The sequence below is a fragment of the Papilio machaon genome, chromosome 13, assembly GCF_912999745.1.
Source record: "Papilio machaon chromosome 13, ilPapMach1.1, whole genome shotgun sequence".
In the NCBI taxonomy this organism is placed as follows: domain Eukaryota; kingdom Metazoa; phylum Arthropoda; class Insecta; order Lepidoptera; family Papilionidae; genus Papilio; species Papilio machaon.
The window spans coordinates 522,453-544,319 of record NC_059998.1 but is presented as its reverse complement, the minus strand read 5'-3'; the positions used below and the strand labels follow the sequence as shown (position 1 = coordinate 544,319).

At 32.3% G+C, this 21,867-nt stretch overlaps 1 protein-coding gene across 2 annotated transcripts in view; it reads left to right on the top strand.

The window, feature by feature from the left end:
* The first annotated feature begins 2,215 nt into the window (after window positions 1–2,215).
* Window positions 2,216–21,867, top strand: part of LOC106719302 — a 32,409-nt gene continuing 12,757 nt past the window's right edge. Inside the window, exons 1-4 of one of the 2 annotated variants that reach the window (XM_045680639.1) lie at window positions 2,216–2,554; window positions 10,302–11,115; window positions 14,016–14,103; window positions 18,170–18,263. In XM_045680639.1, coding sequence (XP_045536595.1) covers window positions 10,413–11,115; window positions 14,016–14,103; window positions 18,170–18,263 — 885 coding nt within the window. In that variant the 5' untranslated portion in view covers window positions 2,216–2,554; window positions 10,302–10,412. Of the gene's footprint in view, window positions 2,555–10,301; window positions 11,116–13,997; window positions 14,104–18,169; window positions 18,264–21,867 lie in introns of both variants that reach the window. The other variant, XM_045680638.1, reaches the window with a different exon arrangement.

Below are 21,867 nucleotides of genomic sequence, written 5' to 3'. Positions count from 1 at the left end.
AATACATAATAATTAGAGTTCTTATCATTTGTTAATGCAGGGAAATTTTTAACATTAACTTATTTTTCAAATGAATTTTCATGATTTGGCAAAGATTGGTTTAATATATAGTAACAAAACTTTGCATTCGAAGTATAATAAAATTTTGTGATAAAATATTTAAAAAAGTCGTTTAAATAAGTTGAGAAAGATTAATAAGTTGTCTGCATCTAAACGCATCCGGTTGTGAGCGGTTTAGAACGTAGAATTGATGCCATCTTATATCGACCCCTATCATTGTTATAATTATATTGAACATTTACATTTTTAAATCGTATCATTTATTATCATGAAAACAAGGAAAATGCGTTAATCAGTTTAGAAGTAGAACAATATTTAATGCGTTTATTCTTTTAGATTTGAGCAGAATTACCTTTAATGCTATTCCAATAAACAAGATTTTAATCTTTCTGAACTCAAAATCTTAATATTCATCAAGTTTGAATCATATATTTACAATACATACATTACGACAATTCTATATTATTAATGTACGAGTATAATCGCATCTTTTCTTTTTTATTTTATTACATTATTATATAAAACATTAGGAACTATATTTTTACACACTTCATTCCATAATGGTTTCCAAAACGAAACGTATTTTTCTAGTTATTATAATTTGACGCAGGTAGTAGGGGTAATATGATGCGGCATCTGTCAAGAAGATCAACATTTGTGTCGACTCTTTGAATTCTTACAATACATCGTATGGCGGAAGACATAAATCTCACTTAGAATAACTCTTACGAGTATTTTAACGGACATAAAAACATCGGGCAGTACGATGCAGTTTGACCTCCGTTCGTCCTTCCTTCTTCTAGAATATCACAGTCAGATTTCTCTTCAGATAAACAACAAACTTTTATCATCACGCTTTTATAACAAGTAATTCAAACTATGGATACAAATAAACAATACTAATTACATGAAAACTATGCATCCCTTTTTAAAGAAAATTTCTTTAACCGATAAATGTGAATTTTGGCAAAGTTTGGCAAGAACACCGGATAAAAGTATTTTTAATCTATATCTATATATATAAAAGAAAGTCGTGTTAGTTACACTATTTATAACTCAAGAACGGCTGAATCGATTTGACGGAAAATTGGTGGGAAGGTAGCTTAGAACCAGGAAACGGACATAGGATAATTTTTACCCCGTTTTCTATTTTTTTATTCCGCGCGGACGGAGTCGCGGGTAAAAGCTAGTTAAAAATAAAAATCTTCGATTGTAAATGTTGATCAAATTTAGAACAATGGGGAACACTACACTGGTGATAGATTGTATAAACTATTTGGTGATTATCTTTTAATATTTCCACACTCTATGTGCACTCACTGTGTATATTATTAATAAATATGTCAAAGATGGTATGAATATATATCTGCTTAACTGTACATAGCTACGAGGTATTTGTTTTGTTGCTACATTATTCGTAGAAGCGCTACGTGAAAAGTTAGTATAATTAAAAGCGTCAGAGTGTGCGAGCCTGTTAATTAGAGTCCATTAATTGATCTGATACATGCCATGATATATAATGTATATACATATGTTACTTAGTTATAGAGAACTAAATTTCGTATTAATAATGCTCAAAAAATAGTGTTCAACTATAATGAAATTTGATATCTTTATTTCTGTAATAATAGCAGTGATTGGGAAAAAAATATGAATTATGTATTTTATTATTACAATGTAAAAAACCTAAAACATTTGTTCAAAAGTCATCTTTTTAAAATTCAAACGTGCCCAGACAACAGATGGAGTTGATTATATGCACTTACTTTAGACTGTAAAGATGTCCCTTTCACTCGCGTGAACAATTTGCTTCTGGCTCTTTCTAATTTTCCGTTTGGCGCATGCGCTCTGGCTTTTCCTAAACATGTAGGCCGGTCGAAGCTTCATATGCTGCGGGAATTCGAAATATTTTGTTGTACAAAATCGTCTATTATGAATGTTTTTCTTAATATTTGAAGTATTATTAAGAACTGTTATGTTGAATTATTTCTTTGAATTCTAAAATTAACTACCTATATTTATTTTTCATAATTTAATCTTTAAAACTGATAAGGTTAAATATCATATTTATATTATTATTATTTTCCATAGACATCTGTCTATGGAAAAAAACGAAATTGATCTATGAGATTGTGTTAAGGTATTATTCAATTTATAACAATAGTTACGCAAGCGGGGAGGAGTGCGCTAGGCGGGAGCGGCGTGAAGGGAGCCAGCCACTGTAGCCGGAGTGATCCCGGGCCGCGTAGCAGTCGCGTGTCGTCTTATCGCAAATATCAAATAAAAATATGACCTTGAAACTGACTTAAATAACGATCAATCAAAACAAAATGCAATCGTATAAAACTAAATTTGAAATTAGAACATTGTTGTGAGTGAATTTATTGTAACGTTTTCTGGATTTTTATTTTATTTCGTGATATCGTAACTTGAAAGATGTTTTGTGTCAACATTTTAAATGTGGTGATTGTACGAGTGTCTGGAATTTATTAAGGTAAGACATTTTCTAACTATAGTTGTTTATTCAAAATTAACTGATTAATGTAAAAATGTTGCGACAAGTTAAAAAAATAAATGATGAGTTTTTTTATAAATTAAATGAATTTCACTCCTGTAAGAACAAGATATATTATGTTAAATTAAATCAATTTAAAATAAATAATAATTTTAAAATTGGCTTCATAGAATTTTTATGTCATATTTTTTACATATTTTTCTGTCAATAAATAAAGAAATAGTGAACAAGAATTTAACTCGACAATATTATTAAATAATTAAGAGTAAAATTAGAGGAAAAGTATATAAGTAAAATAATAGAAGATATTAAATTTTTATTTCACTGCCAATTTTTGTATATTCAAAGATTTTTGTTGGTTTTCCTTTGTTCTCGCAAATGTCAAAGTATAGTGTGATGTAATGAGTCAACAGTTTTTACTCCCACAATATACCTATATGATATATACGAGTATATTATGTAAAAAAATTGTAAATATATTCACAAATTCCTCTTTGTAAATTAGTTTTAAAATTCAAAAAGGAAAATTTTTAGATGAAAATTTTAAATCAGCATAATAATAATGGTATAGGCAAGTATTTATATATTTATTTAGCCTTTTTATTTCAAAATTTGGGACCCCTTTCTGAGTATAGGTTTCCACCAACCTTTTCCACCAGTCCCTATCTTTTTCCTTTACCCAAAAATAAGCAAGTAGAAGAGTTATAAATTTATTAGATTGTTGTTTAATTATTCATATAAAGTATACTACATTTATGAATACTTTATTCCAGTTTATCACTCATCCATAAATCAATTAATTTATAGCTAATTACCCTATTCATATTAATGTCAAAAGCTAATAACTAGATTATACTTTGTCGATTAAAAGCTTATCCTGATAATGTGCTTGACAAATTATAATTATAACCATGAAATTATTATTTTAATAAAAAGCAACATATCAAAAGCAAAGTTTAATTAAGGTCTCTTTTTTGCTTAATCTCAACAGACTTTTGAAGACAGTTTCTAAAGTTATAAATTGTTAAATTTTCTCTTATAAAATATACCTGAACAACTTAAACTTAATGTCTATAATGTAATATTCTTCAGGTGCTTTACGAATGTAAGTATTTGAAACACTAGATATCGCGTACAACGACGTAGTACCTCAACATAATGCAGACTTAACACAAAAGAACAACGCTCTCCAGTCGCGCTTACATGTTTATTTCAGCCGCATTAAGAGCTCTTGTTTACTGAGGTTTTTTAATGCACGTGTCGACGTCTAACTTAAGATAAGAACTATACTAGTCATTTGTTTTTAAATAATAACATGGTTGACATTTTTTTTATCGCGTCTTAAGGATATCAGTTCAATTTTCTTTCGGATTATTCTGTTAAATAAAAAGACTATTTTATAAACAGAATACTACGAAATATGTATAATTAACTAGTATCAGTTAGTATTAGTCGCATGCGAGAGTTGAAACATGGGTCAGTGAACTAAAATGTGTGCCGCGCAGCTCAGTGAACAAAACAGGTGGACATTTTCTCAGATATATTATTGATAGCACACTAAGCCTACATTCGCACGTGCGCTTTTTTAACGCCATGTTGAAACTATGCGTTAGCGGCTACGGAGCGACAAACTTTTTTTAATCACTCTTATTCTGTTCGTCTAGTGCTAAAAAGGCAAAACCGCGCAATAAAGAAGCTTCTCGTTTTAAAAGCGCTGCCGTATGTACAGATATATGGAAATGCATTGGTTCGATTTTGGAACGCTTTTTCATCGCGCGATAAAAAAACGCCCGTGCGAATGAGGGTGTACATATGGAAGTATTGCTAACTAAAGCTTTTGTATATTGAATTAAAAAGGTATTAACGAAATGTTATTATTTAGTCTCTGTTTACTGTTACTACTTTTCTTACGGTTGGGTGACGAAGATCAACCACGATGGCTCTGTGAGGATTGGTTGACTGTCTATATTTCTTCGCATGCTACTTGTGCAGGTTTTATCAAGATGTTTTCTTTCGCCTCAAGAATATATCATCATCATCATCATCAGCTCACTGTACGTCCCCACTAAGGGGCTCGGAGCCTACCCCAAGTTAGGGGTGACTAGGCCATAGTCAACCACGCTGGCCAAGTGCGGGTTGGTTGACTTCACACATATCATTGAATTTCTTCTCAGATATGTGCAAGAATATATGCTTAAAGTTAATCATATTTGAGTAAAGCATTTGTCTTTACAGATATATTTTCAACATATATTCGGCCCTTACAGTAGCAGTATTGTTAGTGTCACAAATTACATAACTGGCTCGTTTATCTTTGTCATCCATTGAATTCTATTACCTCAATTTGTGCCTTATAAACAAATACACCTTTGTGCATAAATATGTAATAACATTTCTTTATAGCGTCGTCTACACTCATCATCAACCTGCCCTTATCCCTATGGAGGGTCGGTACAGTATGTAATACTTCTCCATACATCGTACACTCGTCAAATTTATTTTTATTTGCGAGAAATATAAACGAAGAAAAATTATTCCATCTCATTTCACCCCCAAAAATTAAAACATTAGTTATGTGAATTATCACATCGCAGTATTGCGGTCTTCCTCTTATTAAAGCGATCTCTCTAACCGGAACCAACGAGTCTTAATTGATTGATCGAATACAGCATCCTGTCCTGAACAAGGGAATTCTATGGCGCTTTTACCTTACCAAAATTAATTTTTATATGTTTGATACTAGCTGTCGCCCGCGACTCCGTCTGCGCGCAGTTAAAAAAAACTCAATAGGGGTATGAAAAATAGATAGTAGCCGATTTTCAGATCTACTGAATACGCATATAAAATTTACTAAATATTGGTAAAGCCGTTCTGAGGAGTATGGTAATTAACATTGTGATATGGAAATTTTATATATAAGATAACCGGAATTAAAAAACATATATTGAAGCTTAGGCTAAGAACTGATTTATGATATTTTTATTCAAGAGAATTCTGCTGTTGGGACTCTCCCATCCAACCCACATTTATGTTCGTATGAAAACTCTCCAATTAGTTATACAAATGAAAAATTATGTGGCATAATAAATTCAATGGTAACATATTACTAACTAAATTTGAGACTTCGCAATATAGAAATTTGTTTTATAAAATACCTTTTCATAAGCTTGTATAGATTTAATATTTAGGAATGCTTTTACTGAAATATTCAAATGTTTTCGCTTTAAAAGGCCGTCGAAAGATGAAATTTAATTTCCAAAGGATGTTCGGTGAATGAAAATGATTTATTGTTCCTCCGGTGTTTACCGTTATGTGAAAGGTTTCCGTGAATTTGTTTGGATAGAATGTTCCCGATTTGCAAAGTTAACATTAAATATTATTAATATACCTTCAGTTAAATTCATGCATGAAAATAGGTCAAGTATCTCTCAGTCAGATTTGATATTAACATTAAAACTGTTACAAAATGTTGCCACCACTATATTTATGGAAAGAATATGCTCTTTAAGGTAAGTCATGTTTACTGAAAGAATCAAAGGAAAGTATATTTTTTAGAAATAGTACCACTAGTGGAAATCATACCAATAGTTAGTTCTACTAACCAGTAGTTAGTTAGTTATCAATATTCTGTTGTTATATTATATTGTCAGAAAATTAAATTTGCATCCAACGTAGTATCTAATATCGTACAGCAAACTGTCACCATAACAGGTATAATTGAGCATATATGTAAATTGCTATAACAAACATAACATCGAAATGGGTAGGAAATACCTCAACTTGACATACTAAAAAGTATTAACATGTTTATTTGTATGTAAACATGTTTGTTTGTTTAATATGGATACTTCCCGTTGACTCACCGAATCCATCACCATAATGGGACAAAAATTCATTTTGAATTGATCCGCACACCGAACGAAACACCCTGTAAAATGGAGCAGAGTTCGGTGTTTAGTAATAACGTAGAAATGTGTCGGCGTCAGTTGTACGTTACAGTTCCGTACCAATTAGCTAATAATTGGGTATGTAGGCTGTAGTACTCTAACATCGTTAGTGATGTAATTAAAGTATGGTCATATGGTATAAATATGGTTTGGATTATATTACTAATTACAGATATTAAATAAGAATGTTATTAATCTACTTGATTAAGCGTATCAATAGAAGTATAATGGTTAACGACGATTCGTCAACTCCTCGCCCATCCTCACCACCCCTCCTCGCGAACGCCGCGGCATCCACACGTCGCCACCTCGACATTGCCGATGTATCGGGATTAAAACGTAAATTCACGCGAAGCTGAAACAGGCCCCTAGATAGTAGGAATTGATAGAATGTCTATCTAATTCCTTATTCAAAATTTGTAAACTAGTATCTACTCATACAACCACATATCATCATCATCAGCTCACTATAAGTCCCCACCGAGGGGCTCGTGGTTGACTAGGCCATAGTCAACCACGCTGGACCAGTGTGAGTTCGTTGACTTCACAAACATTATTGAATTTCTTCTCAGATATGCAAATGGCATCACGATGTTTTCCTTCACCGTAAGAACACAACTACAACTACATATATTTAGCCATTTTTTTCGAAAGTGTTTACGACTAGGAGTATCATTATGGCTTAGTTCGGGTTATATTGTAATCACTGCGCAGTGCCGGTCCTGTTCTACGTCGCAATTTAAGTGTGCTGTAATAACAGGAGAGCGCTTAGCTCAGTTCTACTGGAAATAAAGCCTACGGTTACGTAGACAATAGTCGCGGAAAGACGCAAACATCTGGAATTAGGTCAAGTCATTCTACCGAAAAATGTTAACTGTTGCAATTTTCAAATAACGTATTTCATGCACGTAGCATGCGATTATTAGGAAAGGGATAGAAAAAAAGGGAAGTTTATTTTTTGTTTCGCATTAAATTACAAAGGATTGAACTCATATTAAGAATTCTTTGAGGATAAGAAAATCTGTTCTTATGCAGTGAGTAACGAAAGCTGAGTTTTTTTTAATAAACACGGATTAATTGCTTATTAATAGATGCGTGTACAACGGATGGATACAACACGGTCTCGAAATTAAAACAAAAAACGTTGGAAAAAAGCAATTAAATCGTTTATTATGAATGGCACGGATTCGTGTCGTGTTAATTAGATCGTGCTTATTCTGCAGCAAAAATCCAATTGGCTTTCGAGCGCTGTTCCCGCTGGATTCGTTCGTGCTGGAAGTGGGGCGCGTGCGATGAATACCGATTACCATCGATGTACGACGATGTGAGGTGAGGGAAGTGGGTGGGGGGGGGGTTTTAAAAATGTACGATGCATGTACGTTTCATTTACGTAAAACGAAATCGGAAAAACTCAGAAGAGAGAATTTTAAAGGTTGGTGTGGTTGAATTCAATTTTTTTTTCTGTTTTCCATTTTCATTGTCCAGAAGTAATGTACTATGCGTACAACTTATTAGGTCGCGTATGTAAATTATAAAATATTTTTTCTATATTGTTTTATATTTATGTAATAAATAAAACTTTTATTTTTATAGCGTTGAAATATGTATTTATATAAAGAATTTTTTACATTAAATGGTATGTTATATATAACTTACACTAACAGTACTTATTGCAATCACATTATATATATATATATATATATATATATATATATATATATATTACATAACTATTGTATATACAAAGTTTATAGAACTGTTTCTTTAAGTACACAATGTAAATATACCGCACTTTTCCCGCTGTACAATATTTTCTTTGTACCATTTACCTTATATTATGTGGACTCACATCTGAAACTACAAACTATTTCTACACAATAATTGAGTCTCTGTAAGTCTGTATTTAAGAGATGGATGGATTGCATGAAATATGACATGATCAAGAAGGGGGTGACAATGAAGATGACGGCAGACAGATTGATTTGGAGGACGGAAACCTGGTGCACCGACCCTACGTAAGTGGGATAAGGTCAAGGAGATGATGATGATGAATTGAGTAAATAAATTTTGATGAGTAAATAAATATCTACTTGAGATATACTCATTTATTTTGGTACAATTGTCTATAGCAAAATCAATGTCTTTTCAGTATTATAGAATTATTTATGTGTGTAATACTTGTGTAATTTCTTTTTATAAATATCAATGTACGACTGTAAAAGTGAATTAACTTTGTCGACAGTGAAAACCCATACTAAGAGAACAATTTAGCGTCATTTATTTACAGGTTCTTTTTGGTAGCGCGACGTCACACACGAGCGAATGGTGAATGCACTCAGGCGGTTTGTAAGCGAGTGAACCTAAGAGTAAAATAAGAGTTTTGAAGTGCTTTGTTTTCATGCTTTGTTTTTAAATGAAATGGCTAATCGATTTGAGTGTTCGGGACGAAAAAAACGAAATAACATAAACGAAATAAGATTAATTTTTCAAATCTCAGCTTGACTTTACAATAAGTCAAGCTGAGATTTGAAAAATTAATCTTAGAAAACTGAACCTAAGTAACATCTTAAATCAACTTTAACTATCTTAAAAATTATACTCCGTCTTCATTTCACTTCATTTATCAAGTCTATTTGATCCAGATTACGTTTTCAGTTTTAATTAACGTCAAGTTACCAGCGAAAATATCAACGTTTTTAATTTTTCACTTTATACTATTTTGTTACAAAGTTCGTAAAGGATTGTCAGTTGGTTAATTAGTTAGCGAAATAGTGATGGGTAGATATAGTTACTAACTATCGATGTTTTTTATCGAAAGAATCGTTTAAAGGAATACTACAAATAATGTTTTCAGTTTAAAAGATTTGATGCATATGTTAATGTTTTCACAATTTTATATTACCCTATTCGTCGACCTTAAGTGGGTGAGAAATAGAACGGATATGGAATAAAAGTGCTACCGATAGCGGAAATTGCTGTTAGCTGACTGATTTGCGAGTTGGGGGAGCTTTTGCGATTTAGTAAGCTTATTAATTCTATTCATGCTATCTTCATTTTGGTTTCATATGTCTGCTATCTAATTGAATCTACTCATTTGTACCCAAAATGTGAAAAAGATAATAGACTTACATATATTTTTGGAGCGCCTGATAAAACTTAATAGCATATTTCTTATCTAAACCAATTGATAACCTTATTACGTAACTGATAAAAGCACGTTTGTCGATGATGTTAAGAATCGCTTAGACACCGAGTGGCTGTTCAACGAAGAGCGTTTCTCTTTGATCCGACCTTATGAGCTAACGTAATGAGAGTATAAGATGATACTCTTTACTGACGTCACTTACCAACCAGTATACGCTGTTCCTTTAACGACTTTAGTTTGAATAAGATAAGAATGGTTACGTTAAATGCTTTGTTTTATTTCTAACGTTAATATTATAAATTAAAAACGCAATAAAAATCCTATTACACACGTAAGAAGTATAGAAAAAATAATTCCATTGTGCTTATGAAACTTAACTTAGGAGAAATTGCAAGGCTTCCTTAATGAAGTTCGCTGACTTTAAAAGAGTGAATAAAAAGCATTCCTCTCAGAACTTGTCGCAATGGCCAGCAAAAAGCCAATTTTGATTTAGCCTCAAACGGCGATTCAACGAAAATTGGCAAAGTTGCGTTAACTTGTAATAAAGTGAAAAATAAAAGTAAGCCCGTTGTACGGAGAGTTTTATTCAAATTTCTTGTAAACTCCGGTACTTAAAAGTTTCCTTTGTTCGCAGGGTGGAGGTCGGCGACTACAATGCATTGTAACGAAGTACAGCGAAAGAAATGAGCTACTAGCTACAATTGATACATTACCTGTCTACCTTCGTATTCAAATAGGCATCAGAATGACTAATGTGAAATTAAAACTTATGTTTTTTATATTAAACGCAGTACTATCTCCGAATATAATACACGGACGACCGTACTCAGAACGTAATGTAACAGATACGTCAATACCTTCGGTCGATAATCGATCTTTCACTTTACCAGTAGATCCTAATCTTGATACGTTAGTAGTTGCTAGTGATGAAGAATTTGTTGAAGATACGAGAAGTTTCAAAACTCAGTTGGACGACATCATGAACGCCGAACAAGATAGAGACGAAGCATTGTCAGAGAAAGTTATGAAAGATCAAGTGAGCATTTTAGAAATGCACAAAGATGACGCTGAGGGTATTGAGAAACAGCTAAACATATCAAGTTCGCTTTTAGATAAGATTATTGATTCGGAAACTGACAGAGAAGAGACTCTCACAGATATTCAGTTTAGACCAGATTCACATTTTGTAGAAGATGTGCCAAAATTTGAATTCTTAATATCGACAAAATTGAATGAAAGTGTTGCACTTAATGTGACTTTAAGCAAAGATTCTGGTTTCAGTGATAATAAAGTTGAGAAAGGGGACAAAAATATTAGTGATGTGATGAAAAAAGCCGAATACGTTGAATTAGTGGAAGTGTTTAAGCCGACTATCGAGAACAAAAGTGCGTATAACTTAGCTAATATGACAGGTCATGAGGTAGACAACGATTTAGCGCCGGACACAAGTGAGTATAAATTCTTACTCGCAAAACTTTAGATTGTATATATACATATGAATTGAGAATCGAATATACCAGTATCTCTAATCCTCCAACTGATAGTAAGTTTGGTTTTAAAAATCAAAAATAAAATATATTTTAATTCTTCTCTGGTTCAGATATAAATCGAAGCTTAATGATGTCAATGTCATACCCTTATCAATAAAACATCAGTCTTTAGGAACGTATAACGTTATACGAAATGGATAATTAATTAAAACACAGACTTATTTGATTACATTTTAATTTGAAATCTTTTACTTTAATAAATTGCTCTGTTAATACAAATATTTATATTTTAATTCGCGTTTATAAAATACCACTTTGTCTTTTTAATCGAGTGTCTGTTGAAAGAGCTAGCAATTGATCATCACGTATAAAATTTGATATAATCATGAAAATTTCTCAATCCTTCGCTGTATATATCTTTGTTACATGCCTACAAAAAGAAACATTTTTGAAGTGATATTAAATCTGTCTTGAGTATATGATTGGTAAATGGTAAATGGTAAAACAAATTTTACTACATTTTAGTAGTTTTATTTAAAATCTTATTTAGTTAATATTGTCAACATCACAGAGTTGAAATTGAGCAAGTTTAGGCATCGCTGTTTACGTAACGAATTGTGTCATTTATTTAAAAAAAAAGGTTGCGCAGAGCAAGGGAACCTTTTATTGCATTCATTGTGTGTAATGTTAAAGGTTCGTGTAATTTATTCGCAGCAATTTTGATTTTGATTACATTTTAACACAATAGATAAATTTTCTTATATGGTAGACTTCAATTTCTTCTTATAGCTTCTTGCTTTTAGTGTGTCTATTACTTAAAAATGCTTAGAAAATTTTGTAAAATATATTAGATACGCCATTTGTGTATTTAAAAAAACATATAACAATAAAATAAAAATCAAACATATCGTCATCCCTGTAATTGTTTTTGACAAAGCATAGATAATATTATGTTTTATTTTGAAATAAGAATTAATGTTAAATCAAAAATATCCTATTGGCGTTGACTTTATAAAAGGTAGTTTGGCTTTAAAAATCACCGCACAAGATGTTTGCTTGCCAAATTGGTTACAGGAACGATGTACAAGTTTGTACTTTAATTTAATTTGTGTTTTAAAATCCAATAATAACAGTACTATATACTTGAATTCATACATTACTTTAAATTAGTTTGAATCGTTATTAACTGGTTAATAAAAATGTCAATGATTGTATTGTAAAGGTCAAGACTTAAGAAAAGGTCATTCAAGATCAACATGTTTTCGTGGAAACAGAACGTTCACAAAGGTCGGAAAAATTACTGTCGAAATTTGCTCATTCCTTCAAAATTACCAAATTAATTCGGCGTGAAGTTGATCTTTGTCTGGCCGATTGTCTTTGCTCTTTTCCGTGGGTTGTTTTGTTTCTTTATGTTGGTAATCTAACGCACAAAATAAGCTAAATTCAACATGAATTAATTTTATTTATTAATTACAAAAGTTATATTGACTTATAAACAATACGAAATTTAAAATGAAAGTAAATTTGAAGTCTTAAGTTCAGTAATTATTAGAAACTTCTTAGTAAATGCTGAAAATATGTAATATTACGGTAATAAATAAAAAATACGGATACGAAGCGACTTAAGAAAATGGAAAACATTAATTTCAGAAGAAGCCCCTTGGCCTATGTACTATTCTTACAATGTATTCGCGAAATTTATTACTTTTTTTCACATTAAACAAAAACCTCACATATAAATGTATTTCTAAAAGCAACATTATTTGCAAAGCTTCTACATTTTGATGTTCATTAAAATTGCACAAACATCGCATTGAACTTAATTATTCAGTTTATTTAAGGCCATTGTTCTCAGTTATGTTTATGTTTGCTACTTGGTTTATTTATATTTATGTACAATTCCAAAGTTATTCTGGTTAAATGACCTCTAGAATAAAGTCTTAAACTTAAACATTTCTCACTAGCGTACTCAGAGATTTTAAATGGCAATTAAATGTATTTCCAGTGTAGCTTTAGGAAAAAATCCCTAAATTTGTTTTTGTTATTAAATTGAGCGAGTATAGTTTAATTAATAACTATTTTAAACCAACAGTTTGATTATGTTTTAGTTTAGTTTAACTAAATTATTGTATATTTTAAACTTTAGTTGGAAATTTAGTTTGATAGAGATAGAGTATTGTTTTTTTGAAACGTTAAAAAATCTATATCACTGAAAGCTATGAATATATTTTTATTTCACATTTTTTGTTGTCCGCTCTTTTATGAAATTCAATTGAAACAAAACTCTTCAGTCTTCTAAAAATATTTCTATTTCCATTCTATTTTATGTAGACTTTCAATTATAGTTTAAATAAAAATATTTATTTGTTTTCCATAAACTAATAGAGACAGAGTTTAGATACGTTTTTGACACACAATTTATAAAATCTTTGCATATACATGAAAATGTGTATATAAAGAACTGTCAAATGTATATGTCTCTTACCAATGCTACCTTAATAAGTAGATATTCATCATTAAATAGAAAGGACATGGATGTCCTATGATAATGTTTTGTGTTTTTTATCATATTTATGGTACAGTTCCAGATCTGTTTTTTACAGTTGAGGACATTTATTTTCTTCCCCTATCCGTTTCGGTGAGATGTCATCTGACACCGATATGATTATGACAGATTACGCACTTTATAATAACAGTTTGATTTAATAAATTCGATACTAAGTGGGAAGCAAATTTAATTTGTTGGTAGTACTTTAAAAAAGAGTAGAAGATAATTTCCTATCGTTTAAACTTTTGTGAAAATTTCTATGTGTTTGTTGTTGGCATTTGACCTGTCGCAGTTCTCTCGGTGTTCTCAGGTTTCACGGACATGCAGACGCTGCTGTTGGCCTGCTTCGGGACGCTGTTGCCGCTGTTAGCAGTACTCTTCGCTACACTCGCTGTCAGGTAAGTTCTGGCATTAAACAATTGAAATTATGCACTTTTATTGCTATTAATGTACACTACATGTATGTTGAAGGCATCTACTCCCATCGGTGGGTCAGATAGAACTGACTGGTATAAAACAGTGTTGCCACCATACCTACAAAAGCTACACTGAACTAGACTAAATTGATTCCGGAAATGCATACGGTTTTCGTGGGATACGTTTTATAAAAATATTAACTCAATAAAAATTTATAAATTTGCAGAGTGCAAATTTTCAACATATTTTATTAATAATTAAATTGTATATAATTATTAATTCTGTTTTTTATTCCGAGCAGACAAAGTAGGGGTAAAAGCTTGTAATAAGCAAATGCTACAATATATTTGTGTACAATATACTAGGATTTAAATAGAGTAATAAGCCCAAGAAAAACACTGGCGAGAATTAAAATACTTTCCAAACAGTTCGAATTCACCAACAACAAGAAAAATCTTGTTCAATTATACAGTTAAAATAACTTGGCGCCGCTACGCTGCTACGCCGACGGGTTACGATCTTAGTTTAATTAAACTGAGAAGTTAAAACAACTTATTGAATTTAAACTGCCAGTTTCAATGTTCTACCTCAATCGTTTTTCAATTCCTCCTCTTACATTAACAACTTAGGGATGTGTTTTTTGTTTTTAATTAGTTAAGTTATTTGAAATCGATTTTTAAAGAAAAATAAATAGGCAGGAATTACTTCTTGACGTCCCATGAAAATATGACGGAAAAGACTTTCTTAAGTACTAAGTTAAAACATGGTAATTTTTGTTATTCTATGTATTAGAGATTTCATAACATACCGCTAAGGAGTACTGGTCACCTACAGATAACAGGAGGATTTAAATTTGGAAAAACTGTAACTGTGGTGTCGAGAGAAAAACTACGTTGTTAACTGTCTTTCTTTAATTTTGTAATTTTTGTGTTTTTATAATGTATTTTTAATATCATATGAGTTAATTAGTTATTTTCAAGGAATTCATCATTGATTGGGACTAAATTTACTCCGGCCATAGGCTGCTATAACAGTATGTTTTTTTTTAAGCCTAAAAAACAACTAATGTTTTGATTTGTACGTATTTCAATTTTGATTTCTTTGTATTTCTTATTTTTACATTTTCATTCCAATATCCGATGCAAGTTACATATCGGTTAAATAAAACGTTTCGTAACACAGACGCCATCTAGCGGTGCTCACTCACATTCTGTAGCGATGTCCATGATTCAACTTTAAATTGTTGAAAGGGGACGTAAATTGAATTCCGATTCTTTATATCCAACTAGCTTTTACCCGCGACTCCGTCCGCGCGAAATAAAAAATAGAAAACGGGGTAAAAATTATCCTATGTCCTTTTCCTGGTTCTAAGCTACCTGCCCACCAATTTTCAGTCAAATCGATTCAGCCGTTCTTGAGTTATAAATAGTGTAACTAACACGACTTTCTTTTATATATATAGATTCATGAAAGTACACTTTGCTTTCTTTTTTTTTTATCAGTAAGTACATTATTATTATTCTTTTGTTACATTGCAGTTAAGCAGCACAATAATTTTTATTTACACGAAAGATTTTTCTTCATTAAAAGGTCAGTTTTTTTATTAATTATTTTTTAGATAGTAGAAGCTCTCTATTACATATTGGTATACGTATTTTTATATCTATAGTTAAAATTAATATTCAGTTAATTTAACAGCGCACTTTGAAAAGGTCAGACGTGAGCTATAGGTACTCGGAAATGTTATTTGCGGCCTAAAAGTCTAGAATTCACGGTCCGCGTGTGATGTAGGTTAGAGTCATGTCGCTGGATAAAAGCCTTCCATATTTAAATCTCTATTTTTAATGTCATCATAGTGTTTTATAAGCGAAAAGTGGACTTAGAGATAAGAGATATGACAACATTATTAATAACTTACACAACTTTAAAGGCACATGAACATATATTAAAAAAAATTACATAATTATAAGAAATATACATGGATTTAATTTAAATATAATACATAAAAACTAAAATATGTCATTAAAAGGTGTCCCTTTAGGCAAGGTTCCAAAGATACTGGCAGCTATGATATATTTATTTATCTTGAGATGTTCTTACACTCTTGTTTGAGTTTGTAGTAAATTGATTGTATCTAAATTAATTAATTCAATTGTCTAATTAAGTAATGTTATAAATGCTAATGCTTAGATGGATGTATGGATGGATGTTTGTTTGAAGGTATCTCCAAAAGGACTCAACGGATCTCGATGAAATTTGGCATAGATGTATAGCATAGTCTGGAAGAACACGTAGGCTACTTATTAAGTTGTTTTTTATTCCGCGCGGACGGAGTCGCGGGAGAAATCTAGTTGTTTATTTGTAGAAAGGAATGGCCAGGCGTTCACGTAATGCTTTAGTTTCGGACTTTCCTGTCGTGTTGAAATATGAAATGCATCTGTCGAATGTCGCATTCCCACGTAGAATTTCGTGTGATCGAATGCCAGTAGTGGTATGCAGCATACCAATGTACTGTGAGAATAGCTTTGTTTTGAATTGTTTGACGTTGATGTATCATTGCTATTTTATTTGATAAGTCAATAACGAGTGTCTAAGAATTTTCTGATGTTGATATTAGTATGCTATTAGTTTTACTTTAGATTAACGGGTTAAGGATTATATTAACATAAATGAAGCATAAAGCAGCAATAAATTTCAGAAGTCTACAATTTTTGTAGAGGTTTCACGTTAGTAGTTGTTACGTTAGTACCTAATAGAAGTTCTAGGAGTTAAGTCTTTTTCCCGTGTCATCGAACCGTTTGGCTATTGCATTAACATGTGTAAGGAAGTTTAAGTAAGTCTCATATAAAATTTAGTTCACATAACATTTCTTAGTTCAATATAAAGTGAAGTGAATATAAAGTTATTGATCGTTTTGGCAAACATTCCTTGAGCTCAGTCAAACTAGATTTATTCCAATTGCGGTGAAATTCGTTGCAAACAAACTTTGTTTCAAAAAGTAGGTTAACCTCAAATGTATGCAACGTATAATTTTTAACCGAGTGAAAATAAATTTTACATTAATTTTATTTTTGATTAACTTCTGATTATTATAGTTATTAATTTAAATTGAAAGTAATACTTGCTACTTTGATGGAAAAACATTTTTATAACATGTAACTATAGAGTGGTGGAGACTTCTTAAGGGAAATAGAAGGGACCAATTTTGTTTAATAATATAATATTATAAATGCGAATGTTTAGATGTATGGTTGGATGGATAGATGTTTGTTGGAAGATATCCGGAACGGCTTAACGGATCTTGATTAAATTTGGCTTATGTAGAACAGGAAGAATACATAGGCTACTTAATAAGTTTTTTAGTTCCATGTGAACGGAGTCGCGGTCGACAGCTAGTTCTCCATATTTATAAGGAAATATATTTGTATATTCTCTTGCTGATATAAAGTGTTTCACAAAGGTAAATTAATGCGAACGTTAACAGTACTCGACCTAATTCCGGTTAAACCGGAATGAAAAATATCCGGTTCATATAAAACCGGATGAAAATTAAGTCCGTTTACAATGATTTACTGGATACGGTCCAAAAAGATTAATATTCATTGCTATATACTTACTAGCTGTCGCCCGCGACTCCGTCCGCGCAGTTAAAAAAAACTTAATAGGGGTATGAAAAATAGATGCTGGCCGAATCTCAGACCTACTGAATATGCTCACAAAATTTCATGAGAATCGGTCAAGCCGTTTCGGAGGAGTTTAACCACAAACACCGCGACACGAGAATTTTATATATTAGATGTAGAAGTAAAGTTAAAGTCAATGACATGTTTTTCAGAGGTACGTTTATTTATTTTAGTTAGTTAGGTGCTACAGTAAATTCACTCTGCTTTCCACGCAACTAATAAAAGTTGTAATTGTTTCATAAAACTCGTATTTTAAAATACAGAAAGTACCACATTGTCGAGGGAATATCCCGTAAAGTTTGAGCTATTGTGTGGCCATGACAATAGAGGTATAAAATGTACTTTAATCATTGTATTTTTGTAGGTGTTTGTGCCGGCGCTGGTGTCCCGGATGGTGCAAGAAGGCCTCTGCGTCATCGATCTCCGAAAGTAGCGAAAAGCACGATACCAACCAGCAGGTGAGCAATATGAATTTTTGTTTAATCTTAAATACTATTGAACAGTTACTTCTTTACATATATATACTACCTAAAACGACTACGACCTACGCCTACGACTGTTAAATTCATTAAATTTACCAAAAACATATTTGCTAAAATATTTCTGCAGGCGCTTAAAATTCCATTTGCATATTTATGTTTTACAATAAGCACGATCTTCATCATAGTATTGTGTTTTAGTAGTATACATAATCGCGATAATTTATCTATTAAACAATTATCGTATCAATCATTATCAAATTGTCCGCCGATTGTACATGTTTTATTGACGCTTTTTAATTTTCACATTAATATGCTAGATATGCATATTAATGTGTTTAGAATACAGAACTTTTACGTGACGAACTAGTTATCACTAATAAAAGTGCTTTTTCATATTAAATACATAAGTTTGTCAGAATATAATGAACACAAGACGTCATTTTGTAAGCATATCAGAGGCCACCGTAATGGTTGAAGTGACGCATCGATCACTATAATTTATAATTGAGCAAGACGTTTCCCCATCGGTCAAATTGCGCGAGCGAGCAATCTTTTTTAATCTACGCATAAGCAAAATGGAGGCGAGCCTACAAAAAAGTGGCCAAAAAATCCTCATTGCATACTTTGCGATGGCGGGTCGAACTGCATTTTTGGCTGCAAGTTCTAGAGAGCATCTGTATTTGTCTCTCTCGTGCGTGTGTGAGAGAGCAGGATGGGTGCAGTGTGCTTGACCTATGCGCTTGGGCCGCTTCGAATTATTTCGGCGGTTTGTTTCTGCTGTATGGTAGTGCTTGGATACCATATAAAACTATTTTTAATTGATTTATAACTCATCTTACAGAAAAATTATACAATATACTATTTTGTATGTATCAATCCTATGAGTAATTGAGGAAACAATTCTGTAGTTTAAAGAAACAAAATATTAGGTCCTTACATATGAAATTGGCGTTTTGTATGGGAGGAAAAAAAGTCGAATATTTTTTAATATAATATATTTAATTAATCAAAGTATGAACCATTATTTTCTATGCACTTTTGCCATCTCATAGGTAGTTCATTGATCCCTTTACTAAAAAAAACAGTCGGACGGGAATCAATAAAATCTTTGAAGACGATTTGGACTGCCCCATCGGAGTTGAATTTTTTCCCTTGCAAGAAGTTATCCAAATTTCGAAAAAAATGGTAATCTGTTGGAGCAAGGTCCGGGGAGTACGGAGGATGTCTTAGACTTTCCAATTGAAGCTCTTCTAATTTAGTAGCCGTCTGTTACGCAGTGTGTGGTCTAGCGTTGTCGTGAAGCAGCAGTGGCGTGGAGCGATTGACCAGCCTAGGTTGTTTAGCCGATAGCTTTTCCATCATGGTTTGCAATTGCTGACAATAGACATCAGCCGTAATAGTCTGGCCAGATTTGAGAAAACTGTAATGAACAATACCGGCACTAGTCCACCAAACGCTTACAAGTAACTTTTTTGGGGTTAATTTTCGCTTGGGGCAGGATTTGGCTGGCTGGCCAGGATCCAACCATTGCGCTGAGCGCTTCCGATTATCGTAAAGAACCCATTTTTCATCACAGGTAATGATTCGGTTTAAAATACCTTCATTATTGTGCCGGTTTAGTAATGTAACGCAACAGTCGACGCGCGTTTGCCGGTTTGCTTCAGTCAATTCGTGAGGTACCCACCTTTCAAGCTTTTTAATCTTCCCAATTTGCTTCAAGTGAATTAAAACAGTTTTATCACTAACATCGCAGCCTGCAGCTAACTCGGACGTGGTTTGCGATGGATCCGCTTCCAAAATAGCCTTCAACTCTTCATTATCAACTTGAGTCTCAGGCCGTCCACGGGGCTTGTTTTGCAGATCGAAATTTCCAGAACGAAAACGTTGAACCAAAAACGAACTGTGTTTTCTTTTGCAACACGACCGCCATACACATCATTCACCCTTCGAGTCGTTTCCGCAGCACTAGTGCCACCGTGGAACTCGTACTCGTAAATAATGCGATATTTTAAGTTTTCCACTTTGTAAAATGAGTGACGCAAACAGAAAAAAACAGAAGAAAAAAAACAAACGAATGACGGTCATCGAACCACAAATACATGAGTCTATAGCTGTACAAATTTGAATTTGGAATTCCTTACCAAAGAGGAGAAATTCGTGATTAAATTGGCCAGTACGAAAAACGCCAATTTCATATGTAAGGACCTAATATATTAAAATATTTTTTTTTTATAATTCTTTTAAATCTTATTAAAGTATCTACGTTCTTATGAGTTTTCTTTTTAATTGCTGTTTGCATGAGGTAAATGGATGAGGCTAGAATTTATGGTTACTGATCATGTATTGACAAGCAAGTAATTCTTTAATTGATGAATGAAATCAGCCAGTTTTTTAAATATACAGTCAAAACCGTTTATAGCGACATCGTTTAGAACAACCTACCGGTTAAATAGACCAAAATCAAAGGTCCTGGCTGAATGTTATATACATATCTTTCCTATTAATACCTGTCACCGGTTGTTACAACTATCGGTTTTTACGACTCAATATGAGTAGTCCCTTCGATGTCGTTATAACAGATTTTGACTGTATATATTTTTTATCGAATTTAAATAATATTATTAACCACAAGTAAATTTAAATGCACTTTTATTAAATAAAAAAAAAGAAAAATTATAACCAACCACTCACATTTTCGGCACTGCACACCCAAAATCTATATGTACAATCTGCCTATCCTCTAGTACTTACAAATAACGATTGCCTTTAGCGTTACACAGACATACACGGGCACACACACGTGCACGAACATCACACTACTACATGGATGCTACACATTTGTGGGTTGTAAAGTCAATACGCTAAATTACGATGCATTCCATTAAAAAAAACATGCTAATATAAAATATGTCATGAAATGTTATAATAACAATAAACATTCCCAGTAATTAGATTGTGAATTCTAATATAAACGTCTTTTATTTGAAGTAAAAGGGCTTACGTAGTAAAGCTCTGTAGATTTACTCAAGGGATTCTCGAGTTGAAAATGCTCTAACTGGGTCGCTTTGAGCCATCTCCGCATAATTTAATAAGAGCTTGCCTACGTGCTGTAAAATTCGATAAGTAAAATTGAGTGCTCATACGCCGGCTTTCACCTGAAATCAAATCCTCAAAACTGAACTTTGTATCCCATGAATTATTTAATATCTTCTTTAGAAACTGAACCACTTTTATGTTTTTAATTTTATGGATAATTATTGTTTAAATATACATTACCGAAATTAATGTTCACCGATTAATATTTCATCTCATATTACATTAATATTAAGTTAATTTGGTGCACTTATATTCGTCGTATATGGTTGAAGCAACAAATTATTGCCAAAATTTCCCTTTGCCCTTCCGCTGTACATGTGTGCGATGCGCAGGCGCAGCCGCGGCGTAGCAGTGGGAAACTGTTAGTGTGTACGTCAGTTTAAATCAGTGTGAGTGCAAGCCGGTTCGGCCCAAAGTACATTTAGACTACCTATAGTGTTGGAAATGGCTTATAATCTATTTATAGGTATTATAGGTATATTAC